General features: G+C 40.8%; 2 protein-coding genes across 2 annotated transcripts; one reads left to right on the top strand and one right to left on the bottom strand.

The window, feature by feature from the left end:
* The first annotated feature begins 372 nt into the window (after positions 1–372).
* slc35e1 (solute carrier family 35 member E1) lies at positions 373–18,094 on the top strand. The gene is made up of 6 exons (XM_079679309.1): positions 373–1,505; positions 3,734–3,804; positions 12,369–12,506; positions 13,297–13,422; positions 13,521–13,766; positions 14,404–18,094. The coding sequence occupies exons 1-6, from the start codon at positions 1,178–1,180 to the stop codon at positions 14,629–14,631; spliced, it is 1,137 nt and encodes a 378-aa protein (XP_079535435.1). The 5' UTR covers positions 373–1,177; the 3' UTR covers positions 14,632–18,094.
* Positions 18,095–19,417: 1,323 nt separating this feature from the next.
* On the bottom strand, positions 19,418–22,414 carry LOC307022925 (prostaglandin E2 receptor EP4 subtype-like). Its single transcript, XM_079655854.1, has 2 exons — positions 21,430–22,414; positions 19,418–20,528 (listed from the first exon to the last, which is right to left on the bottom strand). The coding sequence occupies exons 1-2, from the start codon at positions 22,372–22,374 to the stop codon at positions 20,196–20,198; spliced, it is 1,278 nt and encodes a 425-aa protein (XP_079511980.1). The 5' UTR covers positions 22,375–22,414; the 3' UTR covers positions 19,418–20,195.
* Positions 22,415–23,068: the final 654 nt, after the last annotated feature.

Below are 23,068 nucleotides of genomic sequence, written 5' to 3'. Positions count from 1 at the left end.
CTTAGGATACTCCTATACATAACTATGCTTATGAGCAATTGCAACAAATCCACACACAGTCATTGATGCAATTACACCTCTATAGACGAATTTGAAGCTGATTCCAACAGAAAATGATTAGCAACTATTTTTTTATTAATTATACTTTAAATTATATATTTTATCCCAAAATACCAAACATTCCCCTGTCTGTTTGAGCGTTTAATGTGTTTTGTTTATAATATAATAAACTGTCTCTTATTTATTTGTTCAGATACTGAGAGAATACATTGGAAATTGAAAGAGAAATGTATTAAACCTGCAGATTCACAATTGAGTCCAATTCAATGACCCTTTGTTAATTAATCAATCAATCAATCAATGTTTATTTATATAGCCCAATATCACAAATGTTACATTTGTCTCAGTGGACTTCACAGTTTGTACAGAATATCAGTATGACAATACGACACCCTCTTTCCTTAGACCCTCACATCGTACAAGGAAAAACTTCCAGAGAAAACCCACAGTTTAAAGGGAAAAATGGGAGAAACCTCAGGGAGAGCAACAGAGGAGGGATCCCTCTCCCAGGACGGACAGACGTGCAATAGATGCCGTGTGTAAATTGAAAAGATAATACATTTGCAACATAGGTAGTCCAAATTTTTGGAAATGCATGTGTGTATAATAGGAAGATGAATCCACGAGGATATCCATCCAAGACTTATGATCCAGGACCACAGCCACGACTCAAGATCCAGGACTCGCGATCCATGACACAGGACCGCAGGATCATCCATGACTCGGGATCCCAGCGTATATAGACACCAAAAAGAAAGAAAATTAATACAAGCAATTAGATGTTGTGCATATGTGTAAGCCAACAAGAATAATAGAAATGCACAGACAGTCACAAGCAAAGTTGATTAGAACCTGTTTTACCTGTTTACCAGGAAAATACCTACATGGCAATTTTTACAATATTTATTACAAGTTAGTTAATTTTCCCAAATCTACAATTTTAATGCGGCTCAGAAGGATCCATCATTAAACGCATGTCTGCAGATGACTTATTTTGAAACGCGCGGCCGGAAGTGCAGCCTGGGCTCCATTGTTGACAGGGTGACGCGGAGCAGCTCCGAGCAGCTCCCGGTGCAGGCGGACTCTCCGCCGGTGACTCGTCACTCCGCGCTGGAAGATGGCTGCGGCGGACCGGCCCCCTGTTAGGGAAGGGATCCGGATATTTTTTCTGTGTGTGTGTTGGTACACGGTCAGCTCAGGGGGCAACATCGTCAACAAAATCATCCTGAATGATTTCCCGTACCCCGTCACAGTTTCTCTGTTCCATATCATCTCTATCGTCGTGTTTCTCCCGCCGCTGCTGCGGGCATGGGGAGTCCCCACAACAGAACTGCCGAGCAGTTACTACCGGTGGACCATCCTGCCTCTAGCTTTCGGAAAATACTTTGCATCTGTGTCTGCCCACTTCAGCATATGGAAAGTACCCGTTTCATATGCGCACACCGGTGAGTACAGCCTGTTTGCATGAATGTGTGAGATAATGTAAGGCCACCTGGTAACTTGATGATGTGTCCGCACCGTCAGCTGTTGTTAGCTACGTGGCTAACGCAGGGCAACTCGGCGTAACCGACATAAAGCAGCCTGTGGGCCCGGGTCAGCGTGGCGTCCGTGAACAGACATGCTTTTGTAGGATTTATTAACTTACCATCGACCCGCTAACTTAAAATTGGTCCGCTTGAGGCTCCATTTAAGAGTAACTAACTAGCTACTGTTAGCTAGCTCCCCAACTTAATTAAAGCTAATACGTCAGGGGGGAGGGTCCAGGACTGAACCTGTTCCGTGTTGCGCTTCTCTAACTTTGATCGCTGTCTGATTTTATGTAATCCTCATATAATTGAGTTTTCCCCTAAGCAGTGATAGAAGAAGTATTAAGATCCTTAAGGGGAGAAAAGTTCAAATACGACGTTGTGAAAGTTGTCCTCTACAAGTAAAATACATGCATTCAAAACCTTTAAGTAGTATGAGGGAAATGTAAATCCAAAACAAACTTTTATAGAAACAATATGGATATAGTTTCAATTGTTATTGTCCAGTTGTTCCCTTTGAGTGTTTGACTGTGATTCACATGTTGCATTTGACTGCTGCATGGATGAGATAATTATAACTCCTTCATTTACTGTTGGGTAGTTGAGTCTACAGCATTGCATTTCTACTACATCTTCATTTTTCAAGCGTTATGGTCCATAAGACACCTCTAAAGAAGTATTTGTTTTTAGAACAAGTACCCTATCTTCAGCTTTTTGATGATGCATTTTCAGCTGACGGATGTTAGGCAATGTATGATTTAAAAAGTTGGACATTTTGTCAACACTGAAATTAGTGTAGTTTATCAGAAAAAATCCTCATATTTGAAGATGCATTGTTTTCGCTGGGCAGGAAGGGGAGGAAATACTGTTCTCTGAAACGGAACCAAAACTGACAAACCAAAGTCATTTCACAGTCCAAAGTTATCCTTTTTCCCACAGGCTAAGTGAATATTGATGGTTCAAATGTTATCAGCCACTCAATAGATTACCATTATTTGAAACTGTTTACAGAGAGGTTTTTTTGGAGGCTGTCTATTATACTGATACGTTTGTACAACTATGTTCCACCCATTTCTATATCAATACGTGTGGACTTAATAAAGAAATACCGTTCATTATAATGTAATACAGTTTTAGAGCACCACAATTTGCAGTCTAAAGTATTACCACAATGTTTTTTAAAATATTTCAAAATCAGAGTCTATCATGACTGATGACAGCTCCCATTAACACTCAACTGGTTTAACCTGCTTTAAATAACCGTGTAGCTTCATTCCATTAGTTTCCATCAGTAATTGACAGTTGAAATACAATTCAGTTGTCAGTCTTATACAACAACAGTTTGAAGGTTATACGTCATGATTTGTATGACAGTTTGATTGTTCAGTTTTCTCTTTTATCTATTTTAAGAGAGGTGTCAATTCTACTTGGACTACCTTGAAGCTAATAAAACACTTCTCCTTATGAGTTCAAATTTCAACAGCACCTGTCAAATCAACTTTAACTGTGCTTATTTACAGTTGTTTCTCTCTTTTTATAAAATTACATTGGAAATGCAAGTGTGAGGAGGGAAAGACGAGGTCTGTCACCATCACTTTATCGTTATGACCTCCTGTGTTATTTAACCAATATCATCATATTTTAATTGTTACCTGAAATTCATTTTCTAAATACCACAGTAAACATAGTCATATCTTCTAATAGTTTGTCCTAAATACACTTAAAATCAAACTATTCTTGGCTGTTTTGATCACCTCTACACACTAACTAAAGGAACCTTGTTGGTCCTTGGAAACAACTTTAGAGGCACAGCTGCCATGTCAATAAATCTCTCTCTCTCTAAAGTTTCAAAGTCACTTTGTCCATGTGGATAAAAGTAGTTTTTACTGAGCTGAATCTAGTTTTCATGGCTTTTAAGTCTCATTGTTGGTAACACACACCATCAGGCTAAACCTATGCCAGTAAGTGACGCATTACAATGAAGGTGTGTTGTGTTTGGCTTGGCTTTGACCCAGTAGCTTTTCAAATGTAATCAGTCTGGTACTCTCAACCATTTAAAGGGCAATATGTTTGATATGGAGACACACAGTTTGTTGTAATTTCTCGGCTGAAATTGTGCCTTTTTCTATTCTTTCTTTCTTTCACAGTGAAAGCTACAATGCCAATATGGGTTGTGCTGCTATCAAGAATCATCATGAAGGAGAAGCAAAGCACAAAGGTGAGTAGGTCCGACTCTGCAAACAGGACACAAGGCCTGCTCTGTTTCTCAGTGTTTGACACCGAGCAGTGGTGATGTGGCACAGTACTGCTGCGCCTATACTGCCGTATCACGGATATCTGCAGGGGCTTTTGTCCCTGATCAGGGGCCGTATTCACAAAGCATTTTATCTTACCGCTAGGAGTGCTCCTAACTCGCGCTAAAACATTTTACGTAGGAGTTTTTTCTTAAAAGTTATTCACAAAGCCGCTGAGACCTACTCATACTTAGGATAAATCACTAAGAGTGAACTAAGAGTGACGCGCCGTTGCTATGGATTACGTCGATTCTCGTGCATGAGTTTAGAAGCGGTCAGTACGGTGATTGGTTGTTCAGAGCAGGCGGTCTCGGTGAAACTCATCCGCAACATCCCACAAACGAGCCCACTAAATCACCGAAAAAGAAGGAAATAGCCTAGGCTAGAAATGTATTCCTTTCAAATAGTTATGGACAGTGCAGTTAGCAGAATACACGCATGAATGATGACAAGTTTGTGCAGACCACGATAATGACGTTGTATATGCACGTTAAAGAGAGAGAGCAAACAATAAAAATACGTAAATTAAATCCTTCATGATGATTCTTGATAGCAATTTCTGGATGGATATACTCATGGATTCATCTTCCTATTATACACACATGCATTTCCAAACATTTGGACTACCTATGTTGCAAATGTATTATCTTTTCAATTTACACGCGGCATCTATTGCACGTCTGTCCGTCCTGGGAGAGGGATCCCTCCTCTGTTGCTCTCCCCGAGGTTTCTCCCATTTTCCCTTTAAACTGTGGGTTTTCTCTGGAAGTTTTTCCTTGTACGATGTGAGGGTCTAAGGACAGAGGGTGTCGTATTGTCATACTGATATTCTGTACAAACTGTGAAGTCCACTGAGACAAATGTAACATTTGTGATATTGGGCTATATAAATAAACATTGATTGATTGATTGATTGATAAATTGCATTAAATCAAGGGGGCAATTAAAAGCACCCTGCAAACTATTATCCAATGAGCATATTTCCAGCACTTAAACACTTTCAATAACAGCCCATACTGCCGTTCAAGTCCCCCTATCATGATGAATGAAAACAATCTGCGTGTTGATGGAATGTACTTTCTTTCTATTGACAAACACGTCCTCATCTTTTGATGGCGCAATTATTTTGATGTGCATCCCGTCAATAGCACCGACCGCACCGGGCATACCTGCAATTGCCATGAAGTTGGCTTTGATCCTGTGTAGTTGTTGATTGTCCAAAGGAAACCGGATAAACTGTTGGATGATATGTGGTCTAGAGAGCGCGCTGATGGTTTGGTTTATGGCACGGCTGACTGATGGTTGGGATATTCCTAAATCGTCGGCATTGCAAAGTTGCATTTTCCCTGTTGCTAAATATCATAATGTTGCCAAACATTTTATTTCCGGACTAATCGGGTTATTCCTGTTTGTCGGGGATGTTATTGCATCCCGCACTAATTCCTCAACAAGTTTGATACCCTCACGATTTAGCCTATATCTCTTGATCAATTCACAGTCTTCCATTGTCTCCAAAACATTTCGTCTCGCAGCCATTTTCAGATTCTTTGTGAATAGGTCTTACTGAGTTAGGAGTCCTCTCGAGGACTTTTAAGCTCTCCTAAACTTAGGTGCTACTTTTAGGCCTAAAATACTTTGTGAATTGCTCTTAGTGAATACAATTAGGAGTCCTAAATTTAAGACTGACACGCCCATTATGTTTAGGAGTTTCTCCTAAATTCGCCAGTTAGGAGCTACCGTAATTTTCGGACTATAAACCGCACCTGAATATAAGCCGCAGCAGCGGCATACCACTCTCGGTTCCACTTTTACTTTTGCGCGCTACCTGTCTCACTCTTTTCCGGCCTCCAGCTTTTCCTGCTGGAACCCGCCGCTTAAAGGTGGGGGTCCGCGGACCGGCCATAGAGCCCATAGAGTTAAAGGTGTTGGCCGTTAGCTGTAAAAATCCATAGATTAGCCGCACCGTTATATAAACCGCAGCGTCGAAAAATAGGGAAAAAGGCGCGGCTTATAGTCCGAAAATTGCGGTACTTTTAGCCCTAAGATCCTTTGTGAATACGGCCCCAGATGTTCTATAGGGGGGTGGAAGAAACTTTTGATTTCCTCCACATCCACCTGTTAAATCCCCAATTCACTCAATACTTCTAATATTACAGTAGCCAACTGGGGTTGTGTTGATGCATGTCTTTGAACTTTTTTTTGTTTAATGCTGAAATGGTAAATGGACTGTACTTATCTAGCGCTTTATCCAGTCTTTAAGACCCCTCAAAGCGTTTTACATACTGTTGGGGAAATATTTTCCAAAGCCCATAACTTTGACCCAGTTTATCAGTTCATTCTTTCCTGACTGACCACACGCACCTGTAACCTTGGCTGCTGTGCTCTCAGTGTTCTGTCTCCCTGTTCCTGCCTGTTGGCGTTAGCCGATAGAGGTGTTATGATTCTATCTTGTTATGCACAATGTTAATTATTCTCTCTGAACTAGCTTAATACATGGGTCTGGGGTAGAGTTCTTCAGAATTGACGTGGCAACTCTCCCGTGCAGTCAGATCGTGACTGAATTGTGATGTGAATTCTCCGGCCGAAGCTCCTAATAAACCATCAGTGTTTGACATCAAAGCTCCAGCTCTCCCTGTGTATCCTTCCTGAGTCGGTAAATCCCACTGCATTGCTACCAGAGTTCCCGTTAGCCGGTAATTACCAGACTACGAACGATAAAATATGCTGAAGACCGGCCAATCTAAGTCTCTCCGGTCAAAAATATATTTCCCCTTGGCGCAATACCACATCAGTTGCGCAACTTGCGCCACTTATGTGACAGACAAAAGAGTATGTGACAGACAAGAATAGTCAATTCTAGAGATGTCCCGATCACGTGATTGGGGATCGGAGCCGATCACGTAATTTTCAAAAGATCGGAATCGGGAGGAAAAAAATCAGGGGTCGGGATTTTTTTTATAAATACTTTTTTTTAAATGTTGTATTCAATGTTACAAAACAAAAATGACCATGTTCAAGTCTTAAAGTCATCCTGAGGCCTTAGTTTTGGTTTCAAATTACAGAACATCATGTATGTGTTGCTTCTTTGGGGCTTGTTTTCATAGACCTGGTTGCTTATTTCTCTCAAATCTGGCAACAGAGTGGGCAGGGCGCAGTGTCTAATTGTAGCAGTAAGCTAACGAGTACTGAAAGCTTTATTTTGTTTTGATCCAATGCTGCACAACTGAACTGATCCAATGCTGCTGTGAAAGAAAGAAGCTATATCCATGTTGGATAGAATATCCAATTTAAATAAAAAAAATAACCTTAAGGGACAACTTGAATGCTTTTTTTTCTCTTAATGCATTGCATAAAGATCGGATCAGGAAAAATCGGTATCAGCAAATTGTCAAAATCAAATGATCGGAATCGGATCGGGAGCAAAAAAAGGTGATCGGGACATCCCTAGTCAATTCTAATGTCTAACACGTAATGTGGAGAAAGAGATGTCCTGTATGGGTTGATTGTGCGTTGATCTGTTGGTAATGCCTCTGGGTTCCGGTCGGCATGTAAACAAATGCATAATGCTGCGCTATACTTTGCGGCCTCACCCGGTTGCACAGCGACGCTTATTGTTTAGGTGTCTTTTTAATAAGCAGGCAGTCCTGTCATTAGCTAGATCTGATCGATATGGACATAAACGCGAGTAAAGTCTAATCTGACGGGAGAGAGAGATCAGCTGCTGCTGACGAGTCGACACGCAGCTCTGCCTGATCACATGCAGTGGTGAGCGGAACAAAACACACACTTCAGGTTAGAATATCACACGTAGCTATTTTAATTATCTTTAAAGCCGCGCAAGAGTGATATGAGTGATTGATTGTCTGGCTTAGCGGTGTCATGATTTTTTAGGACAAATCAGCTGCAAATGGGAGAGATTTACCGTGGAGGATCAACTCGAGTGGATGGAGAGTATCAAACTTAAAGTTTTATGTCAGCATCAAATTAAACCGAGGTTCTTCACACACTAAATAAAACCTTCAACAAGTCATCTTGTTAGGTTCACATGTGTCTCGATAAGCTTTGACACTTCTACCACATAGATATTGCACAAAAACCCAATGACTGCCATCACTGTAATAGATACTGAATGAAATGGCTGCAACTAATAACACGTGTTCATTGTCGGTTATTCTCTCGATTAATTGATAGGCTGTTTGGTCAAAAATATCAATCAGCATTTCACAAGAGAACGACATTTTCAAATGTTTTCCACAACTTAAAGATATTCAATGTACTACGGGAGTAAAGGAACCAGAACATAATCCCAGTTAAGAAGCTAGAGTCAGAAAAAAGCTAGGATAAATAAGGATAGGAAATAGGATAATAGTTGACAACTTTGAGCGCTCTACTGTACAAACCCATTAACAGGAGTTAGGATCTAGACTGTATTTTTCGTCATGCACAGCAACTGTGTTGTCAAATTGTTACGGTGCTTTCCCCCCCCGTTGCTATAGTGTAGTTTTACCTTTTTTTTAAGTTAGCTCTGTGCAGCTGTATAATGTAGAGTAGACAAAGTAGAAGTCAATAAAAGAAGCTCAATATCTGCCTCTACCACTCGGTGTTAAATAAACAATGATGGAGGCGAAAACGTTTATCATCTGATATACAACCTCATTTTCCATCCTGATGGTTAAACATGTTACACTCAAGTTCTCTTAAATGTGAATAAGGAGACCTCTGAGTCTAGCATCAGCCTGTCAGGTTAACCTTACAGTGGACAGTTCAGCATTCAGACAGACTGCTCCACACACACGGAGCATGACGCTCATCACGTGTGTGTGCAGATCATGTTTGAGGAGCAGTAGGCCTCACGCTGAATAAATACTTAGTTTAGACATGACTCAGTTTTGTTAAAATATAAATATCATAGACTGTACGAAACATACTCAGTGACTTACAACAGTCGTCAAAATCAAACCGTATTGTAGAACGGTTGTATTGGATTGCATTGAAAGTGTATCTAATAAAGTGGACGGTGTGGAGCTTATGAGTACAGAGTACTTGTGACTAAACAGTACCTTCTTTGAAAACATTGGTACGGTCTTCCTTTTAAGCTGGGAAAGCCTCCTGGATGAAATTCCACAATGAGTTGTAAAATGGGAGAGAAGTCTAGGCCTCAGCTGAACCAGACGAAGCCCATCTTATATTTCAGGGTTTCTAAAAAAAGAGCACCACTCCCGTTACAATAGTGTCATTGTCTTAAAGTACATATCGGATATACCCGCATGTCCCTTGTTGGCAGAAGATCATTTTATAAAGTCGTTGCCAAGAGCTGCTCTGCTTCTTTGTTCTGCATCCTGTTGAAATGGTCTAATCATCAACCAACACATTAAGAGAGCTTTAAGGAACTGTCTGTTCTCACACCACCAAGTTCCTTATTCGTGTTTGCCAGTTACTTGAACAGTATAACTATGGGCAGTCGTTCTTTTAAAGGCGGTAAATGGACTGAACATCCAATTAGTGTTTTTCTCAGTTTCCCTCTGTGGCTGGCTTGAGGAGAGTGGGCGACTGAGTGGCCGCACAAGAGGGTTTCATAACAACTGCATGTCTCTGTCATCACAATCTAACATTTTCTAAATGCAAATAAAGCTGGCTTTAGATGTTTCTGATGGTTTCAGCCTTTAAGGTGTTTCCCTCAAGTTTCAGAAAGAGGGGTTAGCACCTCCAGCTGCAGCCTCCCTCGTCGTGTGAACGTTTTGTCTCACCATCTTAACATGAGGTAGGATAGATTAATAACGTTCCTGCAGCACTTTGTGCATTTTACAAAGTTTAGTAAATAAGTTTGAGAGATTTTCTTCTGGGACACAAGTTGTGTTTGTGCTTTGGAATTTATGCTTTTTTTTAATGATTCACGTTGGGCTGCAGCTTAAGTTTATTTTCATCAGCTAATAATCTGCCAATCATTCTCTCAAATATATTCTAGGGCTGAAACCATTCTTTACCTAACTCGATTATTAAAAATGGTTATGACCTGTTCTGACTTCCTAACACTAGCTTTATGCAGTACATCAATAATACTACTAATTGTGGGAGAAACTTCTGTGTAGCAATGCAGTGGGAGTCACCGACTCAGGAAGGAGACACGGGGAGAGCTGGAGCTTAGATGTCAAACACTGATGGTTTATTTAGGAGCTTCGGCCGGAGGATTCACAAAACAAGTCACAGTCAGAGGTTCTGACTTCACGGGAGAGTTGCCACGTCAATTCTGAAGCGCCTCTCTCTTGCTAGACCTTTTTAACTGGTTCACAGAGAGTAATCAACATATTTGAGGAGATAGCCTAAACAGCTGGGAACACTGAATTAATTGCGTCTGACACTTATGGCCTCGAAGATTACACACCTTGGAGTCCACAAACACCTAGAAGGAAGTGTTCCAGCGTTCTCACAACAATAAGCATCTAACCGAGAGTTGCCCGGTCACAAAATGGGAACAACAACATATGGCTGAAGCAGCCCATTTAACAGATAACAGACATCAGGGTTGTTCATAAACGTCAAAGGGCGAAAAGGTTAAATATCTAGGATTCCAGGAGAATTATTCCCTAACACTAATGGTAATATTTTAAAATATAAAAACAAAATGCAAACCTTCATTCCCTTGAATTGTTTGTTAGCATAAAAAAACACTATGATGAAGAATAAAATATTTAATTGTTGACGAGAGTTTAATTGTGACAAATAAATAACTCTTTACGATATAAGCAATAAAATGGTGATTATCCTAAAAAAACATGTAGTTGTTTAATCTTATTTTCTCTTGTGTATTTTATTTACATTTCAGTCACAGGGTATCCGTGGGGTCTTAAAAAGTATTAAAAGTTTATAAATCAATTTAGCGAAAATTAAGGCTATTAAAAAGTATTAAACGGAATTTTCCAAGGTATTAAGAAGGTCCACGGCAACGACAACATGAAACACCCTTTAATTTACTGCAACGACATGTCGGGAAACCCCCTCAAGGCAGCCCCATGCATAGCGCATCGTAAAATGCTGCTTCTTATTTTAAGTTTCGTTCCCTTGCTCCGCTCTGGGGAGGAGAGGAGAGTGTGTTGGGGCGCCACTGATGGTGATGAAAGCTGGTTCGAGGGGCCCCCACAGACTCTAGAATCGCCACTGTCAATGGGGATCAAAGCTGTCCGGCCCCAAGTGCTAGCCAGAAAGCCGTGGCGTTTAAGTCCCGACTCTCCCGATGGCCAATCCGTGCCTCCCCTGACTGCACGTCGCTGAAACACACCGCTGCAGTGCAGACTCTCTGCACCGAGGAGCAGCAGAGTCCGGGCGATGCTGCTCCTCCAAGGAAGAGACAAACGTTCACTAAGCAAAAAAAACTATATCCTGTCACAGAGATCTGCTATTTTAAAGTAAAGTCAACACATATCAACCCTAAATATACTTAGTCTATATTAAGAACGAGAAAAGTCTTAACATGTATCGTTTTTTGTAAACATGACAAATGTGCGAGGGTGATGACGTCAGAGCATCGTCCTATGTGCCAGGGCTTAGCCCCGGACAGCCCCGGCCCAATTTAACCCCTGGGTATTTGTGAGGGAGCTCCTATATGGCATTACCCCGCTGAAGCTCACCAAAGTTTAATATATTTCATAGTTCAAAGTTTTGTCAATTGTTTTGTTTATTGGTCAAATACTGGTTTCTAATGGTTTCTGAGGAGTTTTACTGGAATGAAAGAGCACAGAGTCTACAGAAGCAAAAAAGCAGCATACTGCATTAAACCTGACCTTCACAGAGAGGTTGAAGTTCATGTGGAGAGGAGGCTTCAGTAGTCTGTCTGTTTTATCTCTTGGGAACAATACCTAAATCAAATACTACTTTCTAATGGTTTCTTTTTCGAATAAACCTTGCATTGGGTTGGTCACAATTCATTCTCTTGTGCTTTGTTCTATCTGAATTATGATAAGGAGTTATCATAAACTGTTTAGTTGTGCTATCTTACATTCAATCAATACTGTATATAGTTATAAATGTGAGCTAAAGTGTGTCGCCAATGTAACCAGTTTAGAACTCAAAGTTGCGATGAGGTCTTTAAATGTATGGAAAGGGTCTTAAAAAAGGTCTTAAAAGGTAAAATTCCATTTGGCTTCAGGATTCCTCCTTATACCCTGAGTCAAAAGAATGTCATACTTTGTCTGTCCCTAAATATTTCTCAAAGTTAAAGCTGATCACTTTCAATGTTTAATTTGCCAGTCCAAAACCCAAAGAAGCAGTCCACTGGGATACAAAACAGAGAAAAGCATATCATCTCCATGAAAGGGTCGGAAAAAAGCACGTATTTTGTTCATTTTTGCCTGAAAATTACTCGAGCGTGTAATCAATGATCAAAATGATCATTCTTACTAGTTTTAGTAGCATGTTTTGATGGCACTTTCTGTCCTGGATATAAACTGAATGTTGTTCCTCTGGGTTTCTGCTGACTCTGTTTCTATCGTAGGTGTATGTGTCGCTCATCCCCATCATCGGGGGGGTGCTGCTGGCCACGGCCACCGAGCTGTCCTTTGATCTTTCAGGACTCATCAGCGCTCTGGCTGCCACGCTCTGCTTCTCCCTGCAGAACATCTTCTCCAAAAAGGTAAATCATTGTCATGCAGGAGTGTACCCCATGATGACTAAGATGTGGAAAGTGAAAAGTGTTGCTTCTGGGTGCTTTGATGTGAAATGCCATAAACTGACATGTTTTAAGTTTGTTTGAGGGTTTTTTTGTATATAGAACGCGGTCAGAAAAGTGAAATGGTTCTGTGTTGAAAGGAGCAACTGCATTTCACAACTATTGTTCTTTTGACTATGTCCTTATGCGCCCTGTTGTTGTTGCCTTAAAGAAATAGTGTGTGTGTGATATTGCACGCAGGCCTCATGTTCAACCAAATGCTGGTAATTGGCAATATTACTATGACAAACATAAATAGACACAGCAAAGTCTACTTAGTGATTTGAAAATATTGCTGTTACTTAGTTCTGGGATTTTGGATTTCATGGTGGACACATAATAAAACTTAAGGTTGAAAAACAGGATTGAAAATGGAATATTGTCATCTCCTGGCTGACCTATTTTCATTGGAAATAATGAATGTTCTGGGTCTGGCTTCTCGTTTGGCACAAGTCTGGCTTATGGCAACAACTCTACAAACAAAGCGATTTACTTTTCAACACTATCGTAAATAATGTCCTGGTTAAAAATATCTTAGCTGACTTTTATAAGGTTGCTGAATTAGTTTTTGTTCTAAAGCAATTGGTGTATTCAACTCTGTCATGTAACAATAAAGAACCCAAAATATTGCATCACTATTGACTTGCGTGGAGCAGTATGACTTTTATTTAGTTTACTTCCTCCTTGTCTAAATGTTTTCTTCCTCTTATTAAAGGTGTTGCGCGACACAAAGATCCATCACTTGAGGCTGCTCAACATCCTGGGCTTTAATGCCGTTTTCTTCATGCTGCCCACCTGGGTTCTGGTGGACCTCTCCGTGTTTCTCGTTAATGGAGACCTGGTGAGTAGCAGTAAAGGAACTTCTTTGTGACAGTGGGTAGAGTTCAGCCGCTCGTTTTGGCTCCTCAACCTAACCTGAGCGTACTGCTTTCTTCGCAGGCCGACATCCAGGGATGGTCGGGGACCTTCTTCCTCCTCCTCATCAGCGGCTTCTGCAACTTCGCTCAGAACGTCATCGCCTTCAGCGTCCTGAACATCGTCAGCCCGCTCAGCTACGCCGTCGCAAACGCCACCAAGAGGATTATGGTCATTAGCATCTCGCTGCTAATGCTGCGCAACCCGGTCACCAACACAAACGTCATGGGTATGATGGCGGCCATAGTTGGCGTCTTCCTCTACAACAAGGTGAGTCACACTGACTAATAGGAGGCAGTAAGAGGAGGTAAATTAGAGGTTCCTTTTCATTTTAGAAACCCTAAAGAGCCATCCAGTGTTTGTGATTTGCATACAGTATGACAAGAGGTGCCCTTGAGCGAGACCCCCACACTCCTCCCCCAGAGCTGAAAATAAAAAAGCTGCTAGATACTCATAATACTAAGATGTGTTAAATGCAGTGTGGGCATTTCCCTGTGTGTGCAGTGCTGTGTACATGTGTGACATTTAGAGTTGTTTGATTTTGAATCCTCCATTTCCATCCTACAATTATTTTCTGAACCTTATCTTGTGGTGTAAAAAACATAAAAAAATAGGTTTGCATAATTATACATTCTTTTCCATAGCATCCACCCCCAACTATGTGCTCTATAGATTATCTATGCATAAGCTTTGCTTTTGCTTTACAGTTCTTCTTTTCTCAACTGCCAATATTTCTGGCACTCTCCCTCCTACTTGTAGCTGTTTGGCTACAGACTTAAAGTAAATACTTATGTTAAGACTCTCTGTATTTATGCTCTGTGAGAAACATTTTTCCCACCAGAGCTATGTAGGATCCGTAGGCATACAGCCAGTCATTTTAAAATCTGCCCTTCTCCCCTGCCAACAGGCCAAGTATGACGCCAACAAGGAGAAGAAGCTGCTGCCAAGCTCCAAGCAGGACCTGGTTTCCTTCGACAACCCGGTGCTGGAGAAGCTCCAGGCCAACGGGTCAGTGCCTTTCTCCCACGGTCTGGATCAGCAGCACAGCAGGAACAACGTGCTGACCGACCACTTCCAGTACAGCCGGCAGGCCTACACGACAAACCACGGCAACAGCCACCAGTACGTCGTGTGAGGGAGGGGTTTGCCCTCGCTCTGCACGGCTGTCATAGACTTTGCTGTGTGGCCGCCACCTCTCTGCAGCGGCACGCAGCTCCAAACACCAGACTGAAGGCAAGTGCTGTTTGTTGTGGACGGGAGGAAAGAGAGGGCCAGTGACGCGCTCCGCCCCGTCTAAACTTCACTTTCTGACAGCTTTGCCGTATGTCATTGTTTATTTATTAGTTTGGTACTGACTGTATTAGATGGTCTGAGAGGAAACAAAACGTAGCCATGTTATCACAGAAATATAAAACAGCAGGTGGACACGTAAAAAAAGGAGGATGAATGGTTTGCACCGTGCCGTCTGGAAATGTATGAGTCAGCCATAATCTCTTGTCGGTTATTTTTGTTCACTTTCAGAGGATAGGATGTTAATTTAGACGCTAAATTACACCAAAACAATAATCATGTTACATTTTGTAACAGGGTAGTCTCAGTGGAAGGCCTAGCGTTTTGGTTTCTTCTTTAGGCACCTGTAATGATGTTTGAATTGTTTGCCACTCTTCAAAAAGCTCAAGGCAGATGGGACTTGTTTGTAGACAATGGAGGAATTTAAGTAACTGTCACCTGATGCTAAGATAATCAGGTCTCTCCCTCTCACTGGGCATTCTGTTATATGGGGTTCAAACTTGGGATTCATTTGAATCACTTTGGAGATCCACTGATTTATCTAGTGTCTCCATGAGGTACACATTTCAATTAGTCCAATACTTCTTTATGACTAACTTTCTACAAAACTAATGGCAATTTCCATCAGCCTCAGCTCTACATTGTTTAGTGCTAAAGTTAGCAAACTAGCATGCTATACTAACATGGTAAACATTAAACCTGATATCAGCGTCTAAGCAGCATCGTCATTTGTGAGCATGTTAGCATGGTAAAGCTAGCATTTAGACTGCACTTTTCAATGTGGTATAACATTACATGTGCCTGATGAAGAAAAATGGCCACATTTCGAAATAAATGTATAAAATATCCATATCCGTTGATTTTGTCCGCAAAGAAACGAGGCAGTTTATATTGTTGCACTTGGGAGATGGTTACATTCAGTCACACTTGTTGTCAGCCAGTGTTTTTAAATGCAGGAACCTTTAAACACACAAAGCGTCTTTTAACTAAGATAACATTTCGGAGTGAGACCAGCTCTGTCTCGGAGCGGTCCATGACCTCCCACACATCTGTCCTTTCCCCCAAGAAACCAATAAATCCACCATTTGTTGTTATGCAGCATACATGTGAAAAGCTCAAATTGGGTTTACCAGAACAAAGTATCATTTTAGTCTCATCATGTCAACTTTAATTTTATTATTATTTCCTTATTTTGTTTTTATAGTTTGTAGGAGAATCGATTTACAACAGTGCATTGTTTAACTGATCATTGGTATTTATTCATTGATTGAGTGATATCTGTCTCTGGTGCCACTTCATTGTTTTCAGTCTGAACCAAAGCTGCTTTGTAACGTTGAGAGGCCGGGTTTGAGTTTGCACATCATTTGAATGCATTACGCAGATAGTTTCTGTCTGTCCTGGGGTTTTTAAATCTGAAGTGTATTTGCAACATTAGCATCCATGTGCATCCATGTGTGCAGCTTCAAAATGAGACATGCATGAAATCACAGGTTTGGGACTTTTTTTTTAAATTAAAGACTCTATTGTAATGTCCTGGTGGACAAGAGATGTGATTTTCATTATTGATTACAATATCTGAAAAACGTTCACCCTAGTTATCATTTATTAATGAAAAGCCTTATTTAACTGAGTTAGCATGGGTCACATGCCTTTCTTGTGCAGGATCTCTGGTGCACACTAAGCAACTCACTGCAGCAATATTAGGTTTTATATATATATTATTTTTTTGTGATCTCGGCATCGAATTCTTGTCATTTCATAAAGGTAGCATTTATATACCAGCATGTTTTTGTTTTCACTTCAAGTCATTTCACTTCAAAACGTTAAACCAATATGTCTATATTTAGATGTATTTAAATGACTTTGTAATAGCTATTTGTTGCTCTTGAAACCGAAAGGGCAGAGAATTAAAACCCGTCTCTGCAGCTTTACGACTGTGGTTTTACAGCCGCACATATCTCATATAGTTAAATGTAAACGCTCTTTTTATCTCGCTGAAAGCAGCCCTTTGAAACACTTGATAAACCTCCTCTATGCTATCTTCCCAACTGAAAACACTGAGTTTACTACAGACCAGAGTCAGGTATTTAACGACTAAAATACCCTCTTTATGGCATGATTCTGTGAAGACCCAAAGACAAGTGGATATTATTTGCAACATCTTCATAGTTACTAGCAGTAGCTTGAAGAAGCAAATGTCTGGAAATACTTCTTTATGTGGAGCTGTCAAGAAAGTTTCACAAGCAATCATGACCCCAACTCTAAATCACATAATACTTACGGAACTTTTTTCAAACAGATTTGTTCTTGAATATTTTGGATCCTTTAACTTGGAAGAGCTGATAATTATATCACGTTCAAAACTATTTTTCTAAATATCAAAATGAGAAATGTTATCCATCAGAAATTATCTTTGGAAAAACCATTGGTCCTTAAGTGACATATCTCAACATGAAAGCCTTCTTTTTGTTAAAAAGAAGGGCACTTCAGATGCATCAGATTGGTGCAATAAATCAGGTGAACTAACATTTCTTACCCCTTCATGATTAGATAAACGTATGGAGATCAGACAAAACGCTCTCATTCAGCTCCGAGGAGAGAGTACAGACTAACACACTCTGAACTTATCAACAGCGTATAAATGTGACTACATGTTAAACAGCTGTGACATCGACAGATAACACCCAAACTACTCAACAAGGAAACAACACTTTTCGTAGTTAAAGAATGTAATGTGCACATGCAACCTGCAGACAGGAATAACGGTTTTTTTTTCAAAAACTTTGTGTCATTGTATTTTGCTGGAGAAAATGTTTTTAATGTCTTTTGGATTTCTTTTTTTTCCTCTTCATGTTGCCAAAAGCAGTTAGCAATAAATGTTATGATGCTGATGCACCGCAAAATGGGCAAGATGTAAAAATGCATAAACTACAACCTGTAGGACACATGTTTTATGAATTTATCCACAAATTTGTTTTCAGTGTCCTGCCGGCTGTTTGTTTCTGAGCTAACTGGGAGAAAAAAAGTTTTATTTGGATGTTGGCTCTCACCTGTAAAGATAATAACTGGGATGTAAATGTTAATGAGTGGAGAAATGGGAGTTTACTTTGTAAAACTTGTATGATTATTATTTCTGTGCATCTTGAGGCATACTTTTTACTTAACCGCTGTTAATAGGTTTTTATTTATGGTGTAAAGGTACAAAAACATTGAACAGAGGTGCAGCTGTGCACCTTCTTGTCTGCTTCTGTTTAGTAAATGCTATTTTTAAATGTTTGGGGGGAATAAATACATTGCGGAATATTGAACATTTTGGTTGTCTTCATTAATCTAGAAGTGTATATGGAGCTTTTTAGAAAGAAGTGTAAATGTGACAGCTGGGCTATTTCCAGCCACACTTGAAAGATAGTTTTATGTATCGCACTGGCATCAGAGTATGTGTGTAAATTACCGAGGGCATAATGTGTGTGTTAAATGTGTTACCTGTATGCTCTTGCTACAGGCACCAGACAGAGGCAAAACCAGAGATAAGATGGATGATAGACTTCGTACTGTATATTCATCACATTCTTAGAGACCTGACTTGATTCCTGTTTTGGGAGTTTTTCTTCCCCCTAGTGGCCAAAAATCAGTAAATGCAAGCATCGATTTCCCGTGAGAGCAGTGAAGCATGTCAAAATGAATGTGATCTCTTCTTCAATCTCCGCAAAGGATGTCATGCATACTTGACCCTGACTGATGTGTCATTCATCCTGAGTAAATCATACATCACCTTTAATCAAGAGATGCTGTCAGTGCATGTCTTTTTTCAGCAACACCCTGCAAAAGAAATCCTGCAGATAGAGTTCAGCCACCGTCCCGCTCTTCATGTTACAGTTACCTCTATGAACCTCGACCGGACTCTTCCTGGTCTATGACATGCAAAGGTAAGCTCACTAGCAATTTGGTCTAAGTCTAATGATGGGTGACCAAAAACTAGGCCAACTGAAGCCGTGTGACCAAGTGTTCACAAACATGCTGTGTTTTTGTTTTTCAACGGAAGCAGGATCTGACCGGAAAAACTGACGCTGGCAAAGGTAGGGTTGAAACTTTTCATGTGTACTAGTTGGCATCGTCAGGACCACTGGTTGAGTTTAAATACAATTTTTAAAGGTTGAATATAATACTGAAGCCCTGACTTTGTTCAGCTGCTCAGAGCAAAGGAGTCTGCCCCAAGGGAAGGGTGTAGTGTCCCTAAATGAGGCTCTACCCTTGCATAATCTGCCGCTTCTTTTTTAGCCAATATTAAAAAGTATAAGCTTCCTACCTGCACAAATGTTTACACTTATTCAAGCTAATTTTAGGCAAATATTGTGAGCGTAGATGTTGCATTTAGGCTTGCTGTTTAGTAATGTGGAATCATGTAGAGGTGTGTTTTGAAATCAATGGATTTCGTACACGGACCCTATACATTTAATAAACTAAACCAAGGTCAAAGGTGGTCAGCACTAAATTAGTCAACAGAAATATGAGTTTCAATCAAAACTGAAACAGTCAAACAGAGACAAAAGACAACAAGGCTCAAGATAGGAACTTTAATACAAACATGAATCAACAGCATTTAATCAATGCCTTATCATTTGTGTAATCCGTACTCCTCCAGGGACGTGGCTGTAACTGGGGTTTTGTAGGAGGTAAAATCCTACAAGACACATCTCAGAGATATACTTGTGCTGCGTCTCAATCAGAGTCTTTTAATATCTCCATGTTATTTCTGTTATAATCGTGTCATTTGAACACTGGCTCCAGATGAAACAAGTGTTGTACCATCTCTGTAGCGTCCAATTGGATAATTCACATGAACTGACTGCTCTGTGGCGGGGAGGAGCTGACGTGACGAGGGACTGACAGAGGACAAGGAACTTCACATTGACCTGATGGAAGGATTTCTGAGCACTGATTCTGTTTTTATAAGAAAAATGTTTTGGAGCTTCTTGAATGTGAATATTTTCTGGTTTTAATACTACTCGGTAAAATGAATATCATTGACTTGTGGACAGATCATTTGAGGATGTCATCTTGGGCTTAAGGCAAGACTGATCAACATTTTCTGACTTTTTATAGACCAAATAACTAGAGATAGATTTGAGCTGCATCCCTAGTTTTGTAATAACATCCAACATAGTGTTTCTTCATAAGTCCTGTGTCACAGCAGTAGATGCCTACATAGATGTAGAGCAGAAGTCATGTTTTATTTAATAAATAATCCTACAGGAGCTCCGATGGTCCTGTCCGGCCTCGGGCCGGCAGAGACGTCTCAGTGTGTCCATCCCAAAGACAACAGCTCTGAGACACAGCCCTGCGTCAAGGTGCTTGTGGCCTGTGCAAGCAGCAAACATTCACAGAAGTCACACACATTTTCTGTCTGTGTTAAGTCTGACGGGGACTCTCTGTGTCGTACGAAGTGAATTTGGCAGTGGCGGGCAGCTGAGTCATGATGTTTGCATTGCACATCAGCTGTGTGATCACATGGCTGTCCCTCACGATTACAGGATAAAACAGAGTCGCTTGTGATGTAGGGGATGAAGTACTGCGAGTGCTGCTGCCTTGTCTGGATAACTTGAGTAACTTCCTAAACAGAGACCTCCTGAGGAGGATGTAGATCCAGGGGTCGAGGATGGGGTTTACAGCTGCTATCCTGATGGCTGCCAGGTCAGCGTTAGGGTAATTTTTCAGAATGAAGCAGTTGGCAAACGCACGGACCTGAAAGGGAAAAACAGGTTATGGCTCACATCTTCAAATGTTTTATTTAAACATGCTGTAATGGCAGCAAATATTAACAGGAATGTTTCCTTTCAGTATACTTTTCACGTTTCCCAATAAAAATCAAGGTTATCATTTCATAGTTTCTCATGAAAAGTGATTACTCTGAAAATATGAATAGCGCATGATACGGCATCACATAGTTTCCAACCTGTTTTAGTGCTCTTAAAACTGTGACCCCTTGTTTGAGGTTCATAATGTCTATTAATTATATGCAGTTAAAAATGTTTTAATTTCCCCTAAACTGTTTCATTAAAATAGTATTTAGAAAGTTGTAAAACATGTAATCTTACATAATATGATGAATCAGATTAAACTATTCGGAATACAAACATAAAATTACCTCCACCTCCTCAGGTAAAATTCCTATAGTTATACTTTATTAGTTATAGTCAAAATAACTGTATACTATTAATGTATCCATCAATGTAATGTTGCTGTAAAGCTGAAGCTCATGTTAACACTTATGCTGCACTATAGTTTATTAATTTACCCCCGGGGATCAATAAAGTCTCATCTTAATTATTAATATTAAACCAGAATATATTAGTCATTTATTAGATTTGGTATCATTATTCAAAATGTATGATCACATTTAGTAAAATATGTAATGTGCTTGAACAATATGCCTCTGAATTGTTGTAGAGTAACATATAAAGTATAGAAAAACATAAAAATATATGTATAAAGTATAACAACGTTGACCAACATTTCAGATTGCTTGAGTAAAATAGTTACTTAAAATCCTTCTAATTAAGGTTTGCTGCTCCGTAGGCAAAGGTGAGTGCATGCAACATTAGAAACCAAACTGCCTCTATAAACCCAAGTCAGGGGGACTCACCACCAGAGGGGCTGAACAGGCCAGCACCACGGCGGAGGTCATCACCAGCACTGCCATCATCTGGGTCTCTGCAGCCGAGGACAGAGCCCTCCACCTGTCCCGGACGCTGGCTCTGGTGACGGGCCGCTGCACGGTCCTCTGGCGCATCAGCAGCAGCGCTCCGCACACCGCCAGGTTCAGCAGGATGGTGCCCAGGATGAGCAGCAGGCTGACGGAGCCGTACAGCACAGTATAGGCAGCGGCCACAGGCTCCTCTGTCCCCCAGTCGATGAAGCACCAGGTGCCGGACGGCTGCAGCTCGCTTTTCGACATGCCCATCATCGGGAGGCAGCAGAAGAAGATGTTACTGATATAAATGAAGAACAGGAACTTTTGCGCAAAGCGCCGGTCCACCCCCCACCGCTGGTAGGTGTACGGGCAGCATATGGACATGTACCGCTCCGCTGCCATGGTGCATATGATGCTCAGCCCTGTCAAACCGAAAAACAGCAACAAAAAGGAGTGAAACTCGCACACATGCTGCACCGTGAGCACAGTCTTGTCCATGTAGTTGGCTATGGTGAGCGGACTGGCCAGGCACGTGCCCAGCAGGTCGGTCACCGCCAGGCCGCACACCAGCGTGTAGAAAGCTGAAGATTTCCTCTCCTGTCGAGATACTGACAGGACGATTATTGCAATAATATTCCCAATGGCACCTCCAACAAACATAAAAATCGGTAAAGCGATTGCTGTTTCAAACTTGGACGCTTGGGAATGCTGCACCAGCGTCTCGTTCATGGAAACAGATCCGTGCGTAATGTTCAGGCTCTCCATCGCCAAAAACAACCTGGTGTTACTTAGCGATATTTGCCTCGGTCTGTCGAGGATTTGGGAATGCATTTCCTTTTGAACCTCCTGTAACAGAAGATAAGGGGTGAGTAGGGGTACTTTTTCTGGCAGTCTCATCCCCTCAGCTTTCCAGTAATCCAGATGCAATTAGCCAGGGGTCGTTGAGCACAGCTGGGAGCTGAGAGGTGGGCTGTCTCTATTATACTGCAACACTCAGCAGACTCCGCTCTGTCTCATATGCAGAGGTTGGCGTCATCACAGCCCTGCGTAAGAGTTGTGGCTGCCTATCAGGAGGTCAACTTCACTGAACCGATGATGAAGAGCCAGAAGAGGCTTCAGGAGACCTTTCTGACCCATTTAGACATGAGTCATATTTGGATGTAGAAACTATATAATGCAATATTTTTAATCAATTTGTATAAGAAAGCTTTGATGGTAACTCATGAGATAAGACTTTTTTAAAGCAGTTTAGTTAACTTTGGGTTTTCACTGTTATGTTGATCATTTATAACTCAAAGGGCCAGTACAGTCAAATTAATGTAAAACATATATATATATGTGTGTATCCACAGAGAAAGTGTGGGTTTTATATATTCCTTGAAGCGATAACTTGCAGGTGTGAGGCAGATAGACCCCTGTTACCAAAAAAGATGGATACTCATATTTCCTGTGAAGTATTTACTAAACAGTGTTTGTGAGACGTGGGACATTGGAAAAATATTAACAAGTTTGGCACTCACTCCCCAAATACTGTAATAAAACTGCAGCTGCAGCTATACAACTTCCAAACATACAGATCTTCAGCAGCTAA

Source organism: Notothenia rossii (assembly GCF_949606895.1).
Source record: "Notothenia rossii genome assembly, chromosome: 1".
NCBI lineage: Eukaryota > Metazoa > Chordata > Actinopteri > Perciformes > Nototheniidae > Notothenia > Notothenia rossii.
This window is presented reverse-complemented; position numbering and strand designations above follow the sequence as displayed.